Genomic DNA, 16,524 nt, shown 5'->3' with positions numbered 1-16,524 from the left:
GATGATCCCAACAGAATATGATGTGTGATGCTGGGCTGACAATTGAAAGTTTGCCAAAAAAAACACTGCAGTGTTAGTGCATGTTGATATGTAGAGATTTTTGCCTTTGCAGGGCAAAGGCTAGTGAAAATTACTTTTCAAATATATAATTGCATCATGAAATTCCCATCCATTTTACTCACTACCTCTTCATTTTGCTTCGGCCTGTCATCAAATGAAATAGAATTTACTGGAAGAGCTCCCATTTACTGAAATTCCCATCTTCTTTCTACATATTTAGCACATATGTGCATTAGCACTGCAGCACAGAATAATAGAGAAATGAGAGAAACCATGAGAAGACAACAGTGACTGAAGAACCTGCAGTACTTCGACTCCTAACTTCTGATTCAGTTTTATCAACTGTCAGAAAGCAAGTGTGAAATTAAATCCAATTCACACATTAAGCACAATTAGATTAAAGACAACCTGTCACCCTAAATTCCAAAAGGCCTTGCTGGCTAACAGTGAAACCTTGAAAACTGTCATATATCATTTTGGGTTTCATTTCAGCTCGTTTTTCTGAGGAATTGGTTAGATATAGTGGCCAAATTTGTGAACAGTGATGGTAATTACCATTTCTTCCACCTGTCTCTATTCTTAATATATCCCTCTGTTATATTAAACATTAAAAACATTAAGTACTTAAGGCTCTGAAATCAGATACCACAGAAAACAGCCAAAAGGGGCAAATACTGGACAGCCATGTTGATTTTCATTATTCATCATATGAAGAAGGCTGTTATTGTAATTAAAATGCACAATTGGAAGCTCGGGCTGTTGTTTCATGGTTGACTCAGTCTGATTAGAGTGCAGATCTGTGCAGATCGCTGCCAAAAAGGGAGGGCTTCATTATCACTCCACACCTTGGCTCTGAGCTCCTAGCTTTCTTTTCCCCAGCATGAAGATGCCCATGCTTTTACATGGGATTGCATGGAATTGATTTAGCCAGAAAATTCCATTTAATTCTTTTACCAAAAGAATTTTTTAGTTTTTGTCCAAATTAATCCCCTGATCTTGCTCGCCTGGCCGTCCCATGCATTTACTAGGATGGGCCCCAGAGAGGGGGAGATGAAGGCTGAGCACTCAGCAGTGACTGCACTTAGATAAGCTCTGACAGGTCACCAAACTTCATCCAGATACACTGTCAATCTCAGTATGTTTCATTTAGAAGAGTGTCACAAGTATTTCCTCCCACACATGGGTTGGTTACTTTAATGTAACAACAGCTGCATAAAGCTACCCAGAAGCAGAATTTTTATTTTTTCTTATTAATGTACAGAATCATTGGAAAATCATAGGATAAACCATAGATATCAGAAAATACGAAGCTTGTTTCTCAAAATAAAATCCATTTTGTGTATAATGTATTTTCTTAAAGTATTTAGAAATTCTCTTTTTTTTGAAACTGTATGAGATACAAGCAATTATTTTAGTATTTTCTTATTGTTTCAAAGCACTTGCAATCATAATAGATCTGTTACCACGAATCAACCTTTCACCTGTGAAGACCACATAGTTGTTGTGTAATAGCTCCATTGCAAAATTCAGTCCATTGATTAAATGAATAAAATTTAAATCAAACACAACAAATAAAGATCGCCCCAAATCTCCCTTTCACAATCCTATCCAAACACGGAAGGTATTTGCAAACTGTGCTGTGTTTGTGGTGTTAAAGCACACATGCACTCCAGGTCTCTGAAGACTTCAAAGCACATCCAAATAAGATCTACGCAATAAACAAAAGAACTATAACTGTAATAAAGCTCTAATTGGTTTACTTAAAGGGTGGTGCACTTTCAGTAACAAGGAAGGAAATTAGTTTAGTCATTGAGTAAGGCAGGCTACTCACAGAGCAGAGGTTTACGCATTCAGGCTCCTCTGCCTCCAAGTGGTAATTTATAATGTACATTCTGTAAGTTGCTTTTAGCAAAATGACAACCAAGATAATCAGGGACGAGAAGGAATGTTTTTTGGTCATATTTTGAAGATTTCAGATGGCATATTTAAAGATGCATGAAGCTGAGCAAGGCACTGAATTATAATATATTTTCAGGCTGCAACCGCATTCCAGATTTTTATTTTCTTCCTACCGTAACATCATAACTGACATACAACGGATAGCAAGACACAAATGGAGATTATAAAAAGTAATTACACATCTCACTGGTAACCACTTACTGTTTAATCATTTGGGGGAATCGTTTTATATTGTACGCAGCCTAATACAGCCAAGATGGAAAAGACAGGTAAGATTACTGCTGAACAACTCAAATAAAATGTATCTGAATCAGGATTAAACATTTTAGCAGCTCCTGTTCCCTGCATCTACCCTCACCGGGCAGCCTTAAACCTTGCAGGAGATTACTGCTTGCATGCACTAGCCCCATACAGCTTAGCATTAGCCCTCCTGTTCTCAAGCCATCAGTAATGGTTTCCATCAGGAAAACCCATCTATTTTACACTAACGAGGACTTCATCCTGCGAGCCGCAGGGAAAGCAGTTGCCACGCAACCAGAAGGGGATGAGCCACCTGCAACATGTTCGCACACATCCCAAGAGGAGCTGCTGCCACAGCCCCTCTCCTGGGCACGGCTGAGGCTGCCCGGCGCGTGCCGGGCACGCCAGGTCGGGAAGGGCTCTCCCTGCTTCTCCGGCCCACGGATGGGCTCCAGAACAGCCCACGGATGGGCTCCAGAACTTCAGGTTGCTCTACAGTGCTTTTGTTTTCAATCATCGAAACTGCATACATGAAAATTTAAAACGGAGAAAAACACTTACAATACTTCATTCATATTAATGAGTGTCCCTTGGCTGCATGTGGAAAGAAAAATCAAAAGTGATTAAGATTAATAAGCACTGAGAAGCTGAAGCCAAATGGGAGCAGAAAAGCTTAATGCATGCTTTCTATCAACTCTAGGTTAGAAAATGATGGTATAAATGAGGCAGGATGGCTGCAGCACAGTTGGTACTGAATTGGTATCAACACAGACGAAGTGTTTACCAGTATGTGGAAAAAGGACAGAATAGCCAGGAGGCAGAGAGAATTTTCCCCACAGCTTAAGCAGCAGAAGTGTTTTCTTTCAAACTGTAATCATTTCCAAAAACAAATCCAATTCATTATTTTTTCCAAGCTACAACACTTCTTCCATCACTGAATTAGTGAGATCTTTGCAGCCTGCGGCATTTCCCCAAACGCTCTGGGGAACTGGTAGCCACGTGAAATGTGCATCTGATATCACCCTAAAGGAATAAACATTTTTGGAGGAGAAAATATATGGCATGCCTGGTGGGATGGTGAAATGGGGCAGATGCTGAATAGCACCAAAGAACATAAACTTACACTTTAATGATTCATTCCAAGTAGAAAAATCTTGTGGAGTATATATATAAGCCAAGCAAACATTTTTAGATGTCTATCAAACAATCAGGCATTATATAATGATAAACAGGAAATTTCTGTAAGAAAGCATTTCTCAGCTAAGCAGATGCAGCCTGAATTTCTGGATAACAATCCCTTACGCATGGAGGCAGGCTTAAGAAATCCCACAAAAATCTGGTTTGGAAGATGACTATAGATGACTATGAACCTGAAAGACTAAGGAGGGCAAGGCCATCAAGGAAGCAAAGTGGCTCATTTTTGAATTACATATAACGGAGATGCTAAACTTGGCTAGCGAAAGCACTGATAAAGATTCCCACCATTCTGTGAAATAGCACTGCACCAAAATAAAAGGACTTGTTCTAAGTACTGATGGTCTCCAATTCTTAATTCTCTTTGCTACCTCCCTAGTAGCTGCATGCTCCAAGCTGGGCTTTCCAAAGCGTACAGTTTTATCACACTTCTGAATAAATTCTCATTTAGGAAAATTCCCTAGCTTTGATATTCACCAGCCCATAGAAACGCCCAGAGTACCCAGAGAGTGAAGTTGCTGAGAGTGCAAAACACTTCTGGGATGTATATGGATTTAGGTCCCCTGTGATGATGAGAGATGGGTTTCCCAACTCCTTCCCCACATCTGAGTGGTTAACATTACTGAAGCATTGGGAGACAGAGGCATCATTTGCTCCATTCAAGAAACTGCCTGGCTCCTCTAAAAGGCAGAAATTGCAATCTGCCAACCTAAAGAGCAAAAGTCACCAGCAGAAGGAACCAGGAAGAGCTCTCCGACTTTGACAAAGGTTGACCAGACAGATGGGCTGCACAACACAGGCGAGACTGGTTCTTCTTTTCTCTGAAGCAACTGGCATGGGACAACCACACGCCACTGAGAGGTCAATCTCTGTCTGTGGCCTCTATAAGAAAAATCTCTGTATCTGTTTCCACCTCCCTCCTCCAGTGACAAGCAAAACACTGTCTGAAGTCGTGTTCGGTCTTGAAAGTGAATGAACGTATGCAGTGCTACTGACTTGCTGTTGAGGTCCAGACCGGCCTGATCACAAAGCCTCAGACTTTGGCTACAGCCATCTCTTTGTTCACATCCTGACCCGACAGAGCGGGGTCCCCTGGGCAGGGACGTGGCAGCGACCACTTCTCTCCTTTTCCTCTACATCTCTTCCAGCTCTTCCATTCCAGTTCCCACATTCCAGAAGGGCATTTCTGGCATCTTACACGCACATACACACACACATATACATACACACACAATAATATACATATATATCTCCATGAATTGATTCTTTGATCATGACATGGCTACTCTTTGGTTAGTTTACATGCTCTGCTGTCTCTTGCTCCGCAACTTTCACCCTGTGAAGGAGCCCATGGATTAAGCACGCACAGGCTGCGGCATTTCCAAGGGGGCAAAGCAGATGTGCGGAGACTCAAACACAGAATCCAGCCGGGTGGGAGACGGAAGCCGCCACCGAGGAGGCAATTCCCGTAGGGAGCCGCCCCGCGGAGGGCGCCCCCCAGAGGATGCCGACCCAATCCCCCCGCAGTGACCGGCTCCCTGCCGCTCCCACAAGATCCCGCGCAACGTTGCCAAGACAACGCAACGGAAGCGAGGATCAGGGAGCAGATCACGCTGCTGCATGGAGACCGCGTCCGTAAACTCTTCCCATAAGGGAGCGTGGGAGGAAGGAGCTCATTGAAATATCGGGGATTTCGGCTCACTGAAAAACGGGGATTTTGCCTAACTGAGAGTCACGTTTTTTGCCCTGCATTCTCCGAGATGAGTCTTTTGTTTCTACAATCCTAATAACACACTTGTATATCCAGGGCTCCAATGGGAGATTACCATTCAGCATTATGCCAGTGACATGTACTAATAAAAATAACCCCAAAATAGCATTCGCATGTTCATGGATCAGACACAGATACGGAGAAAAAAAGAACAGTTTTAAAGTGACAGTGTAAATTAATGCTGCTGCAGAGCTGCGGGAATTCCTAGCAGGGAATTTCACCACACGGTGACAGAGTGCACAAGATCCGACTGCACTCCGCACGCTACAACCACTTTTTTAGCAGCTGTAACTTACCAAGCAGAATGTGATTCTTCATCCCAACGCCTATTGCAGACAGAGAATCTTTAACTGGAAACTAACTGGAATGAGAGCTTGTTTCCAGGAGCTCGGGAAAGGAGCACAATCTGCTTGTAGCTCTATCCCAACACTTGGAATGAAGTAACACAGTTATTAGCCCTAACTGAAATTACACCCTCACAGGCTCCAAACTTAGATTCCTACAGCTTAAAGAGGACACAGCCACAAAACTGCACAGAAAAATGTATTTTGACTAGTATTTTTTGCACTTCATATTTCATTCACTGAATTTGCAGTTTCAGATGTTTCTGAAAACTCTGTTGAATTTTCTTAAATCTTAAGAGAGCGAGTTCAAAAACATTTCTCTTTAGAAATACCAAGAGAAAAAAATTGTTTCTTATATTTAATATGAAGAAACGGAAGTGTTATTTGTTAAATTTTCAAAATTGTCAGAAAAGACGTGGGAGAGTTTCATTTTACTTCTTTGTACTACCAAATCCTGAGCAGGTAACATGATTGCAGAGGAGGATGTTTAACACAGGCTTTCACAGCCTTCTTGCTTCAATTACCCCTTTGCGCCCTCACTGCTGTAGCTAATGTTTTTTCTTCTAAAATCTAAAGCTAGATCCAAAACAGAGTAACCCCAACTCACATCTCTTGGTGGACTGGGGCCTCTTCAAAGGATCTGACACAGCAGGTCTGACCTGAGTGTCGCTCAGGTTATTTCAAATACATTTGGCAGAGTGCCCCGTAACATGTTCAGTTGGAACACTTAAACAGAACTACATTTTCATTCCTTTAAAACACACCTATGCACAAGGACATAGAACAAGGTTCAAAATGTGCTTTTCTGTTTCCCTCCAGACAAAATATCAGAAAACATATGTAAGTATGACAAGAAGGCTCATCTCTGAGCAAGAAAAGCTCTGTCTTCTAACAATGAATTTGCAATAGCTTCCTGGATGGCTTGGGGCAGACACTTCTCTTCCTCAATTTAATATCTGCAGGACTGGAATACACTTTACTTGCTTCACAGGGTTATCAAAAGAATTAAATTGATTGTATTTGCACAACCGCTTTGAAGATGAAAATTGCCATTTAAAGGCTAAGTGTCATTTTCCTATAAATATGGAAAAAGTGAACGCCTGCATAAAATCAAAACAAGATTATCCCCTGCCTGTGCATACATGTGAGCAAGACTTGAAAGTCCTTCCTTCATCTCCTGCCACATCTCTGAAGAAGACGAAGACAGCAGGTGCCTATCAGCCCTTACGTCCTCAACTCCTGCTTGACATTTACTGACCTTGTGGCCACATCCTCACATCTTGCAAGACATGCTTACTCTGTTTGCTACATAAATAAACAAAAGTGCATTACTTATGAAGGAAGATTGACAGAAATCAAAGTTGTGATCTAGGAGGTTTTCCAGGTGTAAGTTTTAATATAAGGCAAAAGGACCTAGAGCTTTGAATATACCTTATGAAACCCGAAAAAGTGCTTTACGTTCTGCTTTTCTCTTTTGCATCATCCTTTTTCATTGCAGTGTTTTATTTCCTCATACTCATTTCTGCCTGCAAACAATAACACAGTTGTTCCTCAGCTCTACAAAGCTGATCTCTTCCCTCCTCTCAGTTACATGTAAGGCCATAGAAATCATCCCAGCAAATACTAATTACCCAGATACTAGATTTCCCTCCTCCATCTATTGTTTTAGCCTCAGCTGAAAGAAGTAATGACTAAGACATAATTATACAAGACCTACAGCATTCAGGTAAATTTAAATGTCATCGTTCCTCAGTTTTACAGGGCTCCTGCTTTGGAAGAATACATACCAGTAGGAAATCTGGGAACAGGAACAGCTTTCCAGATTAACTAAAGGTCAAAAACATTTATATATAGAAGTAAATCAGTATCTTTGAATCTTGGGCACAACAAAACACCAGTTTAGAGCCTCAGATAAAATTTAATTACAATAAAAGACACTTCCTAAAATACACTATTTTTATTTTGAATTAGAACTGGCTATAAAAAATCATTTAAAAACTTATTAGCTCTACATGACATGTCACAAAATAACTGTCTCAGACTGTCTTGTTAGATGTGACTAGCGGTCTTGTTTGTGCTTTCAGCTGTGACTTTTTATTTTGGAAACAGTTGAAACCCTTTTTCTTTCTGAGCCTCAGGCTCCTCTACTCTGCCATCACTCACTAACCATGAATATCTCTAATATGAAGTGATAAATGCAGTTATCTATTTTGTAAGATATTCTACACTTAACACTTTACAGTTTTGACCTAATACATGCTCTTTCTTATCTCCATCTCCCATTTTATCTCCAAAAAGCTTCCTAAAGGACCAAACAGCATATTAGCAAATCCTACCTTCTCCATATTTATTCCTAACAAAGGAAAGAGGGGCTGTCTCCAGCAGTGAAAAGGGCATCTCTATTTGTCACTTCCTTCTAACAACGAACCATTACAAAGAGGGCCAGACTCTCCTTGGTGGTGGTATGTGACCAACAAGAGACAACATCCAAAACCTGCAACTTGGGAGGTTCAGATGGAACTTCAGGAGAAACTCTCGTACTAGCACAGTTACTAGGACAGGTTACTCAGTGGAGTTGTGGATTTGGTAGAGGATTTCCACACTCACTCACATAAAGATTTCACTGTTGACAACAGCCCTGCTTTCAGAGAGAGGTAGACTACAACATGTTTTTATGATTCAATAGCATCATTTCTGTAGTTCAACACCATCTACCTAACAGCTGCTAACACCAAAACGGAGCCAGCAGCTCCAGTGGTTGTTTGAAGGGGTAGGAGCCTCCTCACTAGTAAATTTTTGTAGAAAACCAAGGGAGCCTAAGAGCGATTTACAATTAGCAGTGTCTGACTTCTGTCTTTTAGGATGGTGCTTTCTTTATTTCAGCTGTGTTATTTTCGCTTTCCACATTCTCTATTTCTGACTGAAGTTTTTTCCTCTGCAGCTTTTTAAAAAGTTTTAAAACTCTAAATGTGGATTAGCTTGTATTGTACTAAAACAATCACTTCTTCCTTCCCTTGTCCTCTTCATCACCTAAAATTCAGTCTCCCTGGTAGGGACTTTGATTCCAGTACTTTTAATTTTTTATTTTTTTTTTAACTCAAGACCGAACACCTTGCTTATGCTGCATAATAGGCGTTTCTAGAATAAAGGCTCAAAAATAAAAATGGGTCATTCTTCTCATCAAATCATCACCTCCCTTAACACTGCCTGTGAAATAGCCCTAGCTCATTAAGTCCTGCTATAGTCTAGCCGAAGAGTATGCCACGAATATAAAATCAAGAATATAAAACACACTGCCCCCAGAGCTGGGCTCCTCATCTGCTCTCAGAGGTCTCTCAAGGCACAGACTGAATCCAGCTGCACACAGGTGCTTCTTTAGTCCTGCCTGACACTTCAGACTGGTCTGAATAAACACATTAACTTTGCATTAACAACGCATTTCTGTACATATCACTGAGACCTGTTCTTGCCTTCTGACTTTGGGATCATAGGGAAGTGGACATGATGAAGGTATGGTCTCTACCTGTCAACTAATTAGCAGATATACGGAGACACATTTGCTCAAGCCTTATTACCAAATTCAGATAGGATGTTTGACACAATTACACATAAATTGGTACTTTGCTTTCTCCATTGCAATCTAAGTAAAGTCCTGTCTAATTAAATGAACTTCACGTTAAACTACCACTACTACCCACATATTCAGGATAGAGGTCTGAAAAACATTTCCCATTAACCCCATTTCACAAACATATTTTCAAATACTCACCAGTCTGCCACCAGTGGTCTAAGACAGGGACCTTGAAGATTTTTTTTGACCATTCTAGTGTGTCCACGTCACAGTGCTCACCAGCTACAAATAATGTTCTGAACCTTTAAATGACAACAAAAAAGTATACATCTTGATCCGAATCAGAAAAGGAAAACATCATGAAAAAAACAAACTCAGTGAACTTTTGTGCTCTGTGTCCCAGATGAGACGGAGAGAAAAGAGACGGAAGGACTCTTGCTCCTTGTACTTACCCATCCTACTGAGGAGCAGTTAAAGTCTTAGCAATCCTGATTGAGGTTTCTTAAATCATCATGTAATAGAAGTTTTCTCTTGCCAGCAGAAGCAAAGAATAGTTAAATAGCTTGTACAAAAGAACAGGAACATCAGTTAAGCGGAGTATTAGTATCAAATATCAAAGAAGGCATCAGAAAGAGATATCACAGGAAAAAAAAAGATCAATAAAGAAATAAACAAATAAGAAAACTTTTTTATGGAAATGCCTGCAGTATAACTAGCTAAGAAGCTGCCAATAACACTCCCTTAAACTTACGTTAGTATTTTTTCTAATCGTTAGTTATCTTTTTTACAGACAATTGGAAATTTGTGAACAAGTAACAAAGACTGAAGTTTTTTCCTACGTAGAACCTATATGAAAAAATACATACACAAATATATTCATGCATATATATATACACACATACACACACTTGCATGCATACACATACACACATTTGTCTATACATATATATATATAGCAAAACACAATGTACAATCTACAGAGAAAGCCAAGCAAAAGCATACACACAGTAGCTGAAATTCTTCAGAATATTTCATATTCTGAGAGATTTCTTGTAAACCTATTAGATACCATTGATAACAGAACAACATTAAGCAACTACAGGTCCCTGACGACACCGCCTGGATAATCTGCAGTCAATTTTGGCAGAAAAAGATGCACCTTCTGGCAGTACTGACAGATGCGATCTGGATTTTTGTGCCATTAAATTACATAGTGCTCTTATAACTGGGTATTAAACCCACACACAGTCTTTAATATCATCAACATATATCAGATGTTTGTCATGCTTTATCATCCTTCATTAAACACTGAAAATTCACTTTACACCCTGTTTAGGATTTTTGGTCTTTTATGTAAACTGCAGCATTCTTGTGTATTATCTATATTATTTATTATCTAAATAGTATTTAGAAACCAGACTTACTTTATGTTACTGCTAAGGTTCTGATCTTCTCACACTCATACTCTACCTTAGCTCATATCTGCAGTAGATCTTTTTGCACTTCTAATTTTCTAAGGAGTAACTTAAACCCTGTTTTATTGTATATAAATTCATGGATACTCATGACACAGGTCAGACATCCTCACCAAACAAGAAGGTATTCAGGGAAGGAATCATTTACCATCTTGCCCACATATCTCCAATAAAGAAATAAAAAATTCTTTTCAAGTAGAATCTGAGAACTTTAAACTCTGATTCACTAAGAACAGATAAAAATAAATGACCAGCTGTGTGCAGATGCACCACTGGATTGATATTCAATACTCTGCCACTACCTTCAGGATCTGTGTTATGATTGCATCGTTCCTACAGGCAGCAAAACACGGTATTCATCTCCCTACTACCAGAAAAAATATCTGCTCTGAATGAGTTCCCTAGGCTTCTATGGTGCTCAAAGACCAAGAGGTAACTTGAGAGTATTTTACCTTTAAGAGTCCAAATAGGCTCATTTCGATAGTATGGAAAGGCAGGAAAACAACACAAAACTCAAGATCTTACAGCAACAACAAATACCAAGACTACTACAATACTTCGAATTCGTGAAGTTACTTTTGAAAAGATAGTTATAGACACAGTGATGAACTTACTGTGAAACAACTTGAAAGGGACAATCCTGCATGTCAGAAAAAGGAAATCAGGAATAAAAGTTTGAGACTTTCTTATTTTCTGAACATATACATGTGTTTCTATTTAAGCAAGATTTTAAAGCATAAAATCATCATTGGGAAAATTAAATTTAATTATAAGGGCAAATTAAGACATAAAATCTATTTTTGATTGTCAACGATACGAACCTCTACATTTAATAAAATCAGAGTGGAAAATTGCACCTTCTTCCTAGAAAGACTGGCACAGAAATCTGAAACACATCACAACAAGTGGCACCAATGCCTATTTTTAACCAACGGGGGCTACCCTGTCACCAAGAATAATCTGAACTGTAACTGCATAGCTCACATGCACACATGCCCCATCACTGCGGAGCGCAGAACCCGCTTCCCTCGGCAGCACCCCCAGGATGTGCTCAAGCCCTCCTCTGCCAGGCCCTCCCTGCTCAGCACATGACACCCTGCAGACAGCACTGCCCTTCCACCCAGGCAGGCAATTTAAAACCTCAAAAGGGCCGAGAGTAAAGGGAAGGTGATAACGAAACCCATAGCCAGGTTCCATATCTGAAAGACTGTTCACCAGGAAATAATCTTTCTTCTTTGAGTGACAAGCCACAGAGAAACACTCAACCAACACAGCACTGTGTCAACCCTAAAGGCTTCCTTGATGACAGAATGTCCAGTTAAGGAATAAAGCTCAAAGTCACCCAGCAACAGGCCCTGGGATTAAAAATATTTCTCCAAAATTCCTTGTTACGATCACCATTATGTGCTCTGCCATGCTCTACCACAGCCAGATCCATCTCAGCAAATATAAAACTATTTTAAAAAAAAATTGAATTCTAGAATGCACATGCCAGCTTTTCCTGACCAAGAAAAGCTGTGTCTGCCTCACGCTAGTTTCTGAAAGAACAAAGAGGAAAGTTCACTTGTACTTCTTAGTATAAATTGAAGGTAAGGAATTCTTATTAATTCTTAATGCAGCTAGAGACTGTGGATATTAAAACTTGAAAAATAGCCTTAAAAAAATCTTAAATGTTTTAAGTAATTTTCTTTCTTTGGTTTCTTTGCTTGTTCTCCTGCCTGAATTAATTTTGCCTTAGTCAAGAGGATCCAAGCATTGGAGGGCTGTGTGACAGAGTCAAGAGGGGGAGAACACACCAGCAGTGACAGACCACTCACATCCTGTGGGTGAAGGGGGCTCCAGACAGGATCTCTGCTCAGGAGTCCAGCAGGAATGGCCAGAAACAACCTACAGCAGCATAGAGCACAAGGTAACTGCAAAAAATGTACTTCAGTTTTCCCATATCTTGACTCTCAGTCCCATTCTCCAGCAGTGTGTGCAAGACAGATTACAAATTACGTGACAAAGTATTTCTTTCTGTCGGTTTCGAATTTGCTACTTTGATTTTATGTCCTCCTGTTCCTGGGCGATAGGGTAGAAAACAGAAGTATCTAATCTATTTCATACTCATTATTTCTGCACATCTTTAATGTAGTCTCATATTTCTTTCTGGAATAAGCACACTGATATGTGTTACACGTGTGCACTATTCAATGTTTCCCGTGCAGTACAGGGACTGTGCTGCAGTCCTAAATTTCAATTCTCAGCTACTGGATAGCTCTTAAGACTGTGCAAAGCACAGTATCTTTACACAGATACATAAACTGCTGTATTTTAAAACTGCACTTCAAATCAATTACTCTATGGCTGCATAACCCTCAACATAATTTGCAACAGCATCTTCCAATCAATGTGAAAGAGCTATAACAAGAACTGCAGCACTCTATCAACAACAGGGAGCCAGTGTCTGCACCAGGTCAGTGTGATTTTCACCTTCTAATTGAGATTGTGGTGGGTTTTTCTGGAACCTTCACTCCTGAAGGCACTGCACCTGAGAGGCTGCAGAAACACCTGATCAGGTGCAGCAGCTTTGTGACTAAGCTGCGAACTAAAAGTTGGCAACTGATCTATAGAGCCAACTCTGTTACGGTAGAGGAACTAGTAACTATTACTTATGGTCCAATTTAACCTGTTGTGGCCCAATTTCATTCCCAACTGTCAGCTGTCAGTCATTTGGAAATGCAGACCCTAACCAGATCATAAAAAAAAAAGTCAATCAAACGATGAATGAGGATTCCAAACATGAGCATATTATTGAGGAATTCCTTCCTTACAGAACTGTAACAGTCAGTTACAACCAGTACACAGGGAACAGTCAGTGGCCTATGTTTTTTTTTTTAACCCATAGATGAAAAAAGATTATGTATTTTATCTAAAACCCACTCAAGCCCATCCAAGAATTGCTGGAGACTGAATTTTGCACTAGATGTAGTCAGGAGATGTCAGATACCAAGGAATGACTCAGCCCAAAGCTGAATGATTTAAGAGGCAAACATATTTATACATGGAGGAGCTGTTTAATTAGGCACTAAATAGAGAATGATTAAATATTTTTTGATGTCTGGAGAACCTTCAGTTAGAGGATTCTTATGTATCTGAAATCATATTTTTGCCAGAAAATGGGGCAACTTACAGAACAGGTACTGTTTGTTAGCAAAGTCTCCAGTTAATGAATACTCCTCACAATGGACTAAGTCATTTTTGTAATTGCCCACAAAATGCTCAGCAAAAACCATCACGTTTTCTAGCATCTGATACACCAAAGAATCACTTCCTTGTCACCAAACATCACAGAAAAGTAGTGCTTTGCAGTCTCAAAAGGGCTAGCCTCACATTTCAAAGAGGAGAAAGGACTGACAATAACACTCAAAACAGAAGAAAGAGAATAATGAAGAACTTGCAGAGAACACCCCAGGAATATATTGTACTTATGGATGAATAAAACTTTCCCGAGCAAATAAGAAAGTTGTGACCTACTTAAGCTACACAGCTTTGCATCTTCCCTGTCTTTTAACAACTGTGATCAAAAAACAGTCTTATGACTGAATTCTGCCTACAGTCTGACACAGTCCTTGCTTGTTGTTGAGCAAATTATTCAAGCCCAAAATTCCAGAGATGGTTCAAAACTATGGATTTTTTTTTCATTTTCTGAGTGCCTGCCATGAGATTCTGAAGACTGATTGGTAGAAATACAAAACACTCACAGATGCAGCTGAAGTCAGCAGGGGAATCATTTTGACCACATAAAGTGCTATATAACTCCCAAGAACTCTGAAATACTGGTGCTTAAGTGGCTCAGACTGGGTGTTCAAAATTAATAGAAGACTTTGACCTTAATCTCTCTGTGCCTTGGCTTTCCAGCTGTAAAATACGGATAATACCAGTCTCTCATCTCTCAGAGGATTTGTGAGGATGAACTCAGTGATGTTTTTGAAGCATGCAGATAGTATAGTGATAAAGTCCTTAAAAACGGTATGAGATAGTAAACGGTTCTGTCTTCAGAGCACGATTTGAATAAACTGTGAGTAGTAAGTTATGGGGTCAGAAACTGAACAGAACAGAACAGAGATGAAGAAAACATTGACTAGCTGCTGATTAAACAAGCGCTGAAGATCCCGTACACTCAGTGAAATGGGAGGTCATGTGGAAAAGCGGTTTCAAATCTTGTAATCCAAACTACACGATAGGGTATATGCTCCGTGGAGTAAAATTAAGGTTGAGCAAGCAATCCTAACCCACTAAGAATTCCTAACTTTAGAGTTATAATCTTCTTACGCTTGCATCTCCTCCATACTATCAATGTTAGGCTCACAAACACACACAAATGCACCTCAATAGTCAAGAATTTGCCTGTGTTCCGCTCCGCAGCGGTGGGCTTAGCCCCACGCACTCGGCTATTCTTAGCTCATCCCGCCTGTTTCTGTAAGGAGCTGCTTCCCGGGTGTCCTCAGTTCACCTTGTCAGAGAGTACTGCTTTCCCAAAGCTGCCTCCGGGTCCTGCTGACGGATTGCTCTAATTGCGGTCGGAGAAGTAAAGGCGGCAGCTACTCCATGCTCCGCTAGCACTCGGAAATAGGCACCAGCATCTGGCGTTCCCACAGGCTTCCCCTACGGAGAGAGTAATTTAAAATGTCACAGGATAAAAATACTTCATAATTCCTTGACAGTTCAAGGCACGAACACTAACAGTAGCAGCAGCACAGCAACAGAAGTAATTTCAAGTAAGACTTAAGAGAAGCTTTTGTTACCTTGAGTGTATTCACTTGTTACAGAAATAAATTCACAGGCTTTGGGCACAAACTCTCACATGAACACACCACAGACTAACTGCTACTGAAAAGAATAGGATAAATGGAGAGATATATGGAAAGTGAGCCCCAAGGAGCTGCTGCTGCACTGGCAGCAAAGAAGGCTATGTGTGCTTTTACCTTGAAACACTGCAAAGCATTTAGAGTCCTACTGAACTGGGATCTTCGTGACGCAGTGGCGCTTCAGCTACCTACCTTATGCACAGGCCTAGGGTAGTGCCAGCTCTTTGTAAGCTATGGATTTCACAGAACCACAGAATCCCAGAACGGTTGAGGTTGGAAGGGACCTCTAGAGATCACCCAGGCCAACCCCCTGCTCCAGCAGGGACACCCCAGAGCACGGGGCACAGGGCGGCATCCAGGCGGGTTGGGAAGATCTCCAGAGAAGGAGACTCCACAGCCTCCCTGGGCAGCCTGTGCCAGGGCTCTGTCACCCTCACAGGGAAGAAGTTCTTCCTCACATGGAGATGGAACTGCCTGTGTTTCCACTTATACCCATTTCTCCTTGTCCTGTCACTGGGAAGAGCTTGGCCCCTTCCTCCCTACATTCTCCCCTCAGGTATTTGTACCTATTGATCAGACTCCCTCTCAGTCTTCTCCAGGGTAAACAGGCCCAGCTCACTCAGTCCTTCCTTCCCAGTTCTGGAATAATTCCCAGCTAGCTGCTTACAACAGGCTTTGTGGCTCCCCTGTGGCACTACAGCACATAAAGACTGGAGAAAAGCCAAAACCCTCTTCTGTTTTAGTGTGCTACCACACCACTATTTCTTTAAAAACTAAACACTGCCTTGAGCTACAGGGAATAGTCAGGGAGACTGCAAACAGAAGTAATTAGATGTGACACACCATCCAAAGGTAAGTAATAATAATCAAAAATAATCAAAAATAATCTTCTGCTGTGCTGCAAATGTGAAAAGCAGGTAGCACAAGGTTATATAATCACACTCTTTATTGTATGTAATTACTTCAGTGAACAAACTGCTCCACATACGCTTATTTTTAAGTGATGCAGAGATGTTAAAGTTCTTCTGCTTTAACATCTGCCTTAACATCTCTGCATCAG

At 40.6% G+C, this 16,524-nt stretch overlaps 1 protein-coding gene across 1 annotated transcript in view; it reads right to left on the bottom strand.

Moving 5' to 3' along the window:
- Nucleotides 1–16,524, bottom strand: part of ACSS3 (acyl-CoA synthetase short chain family member 3) — a 64,344-nt gene that overhangs the window by 19,157 nt on the left and 28,663 nt on the right. The window contains exons 7-8 of the mRNA XM_026049717.1: nucleotides 15,110–15,261; nucleotides 9,338–9,441 (exon numbers count right to left, since the gene is read on the bottom strand). Coding sequence (XP_025905502.1) covers nucleotides 9,338–9,441; nucleotides 15,110–15,261 — 256 coding nt within the window. The remainder of the gene's footprint in view (nucleotides 1–9,337; nucleotides 9,442–15,109; nucleotides 15,262–16,524) is intronic.

This window comes from Nothoprocta perdicaria, unplaced genomic scaffold, assembly GCF_003342845.1.
Source record: "Nothoprocta perdicaria isolate Ctin4 unplaced genomic scaffold, notPer1 scaffold_61, whole genome shotgun sequence".
Lineage (NCBI taxonomy): Eukaryota > Metazoa > Chordata > Aves > Tinamiformes > Tinamidae > Nothoprocta > Nothoprocta perdicaria.
The sequence above is the reverse complement of the archived record's forward strand: the minus strand, read 5'-3'. Positions and strand labels throughout refer to the sequence as shown.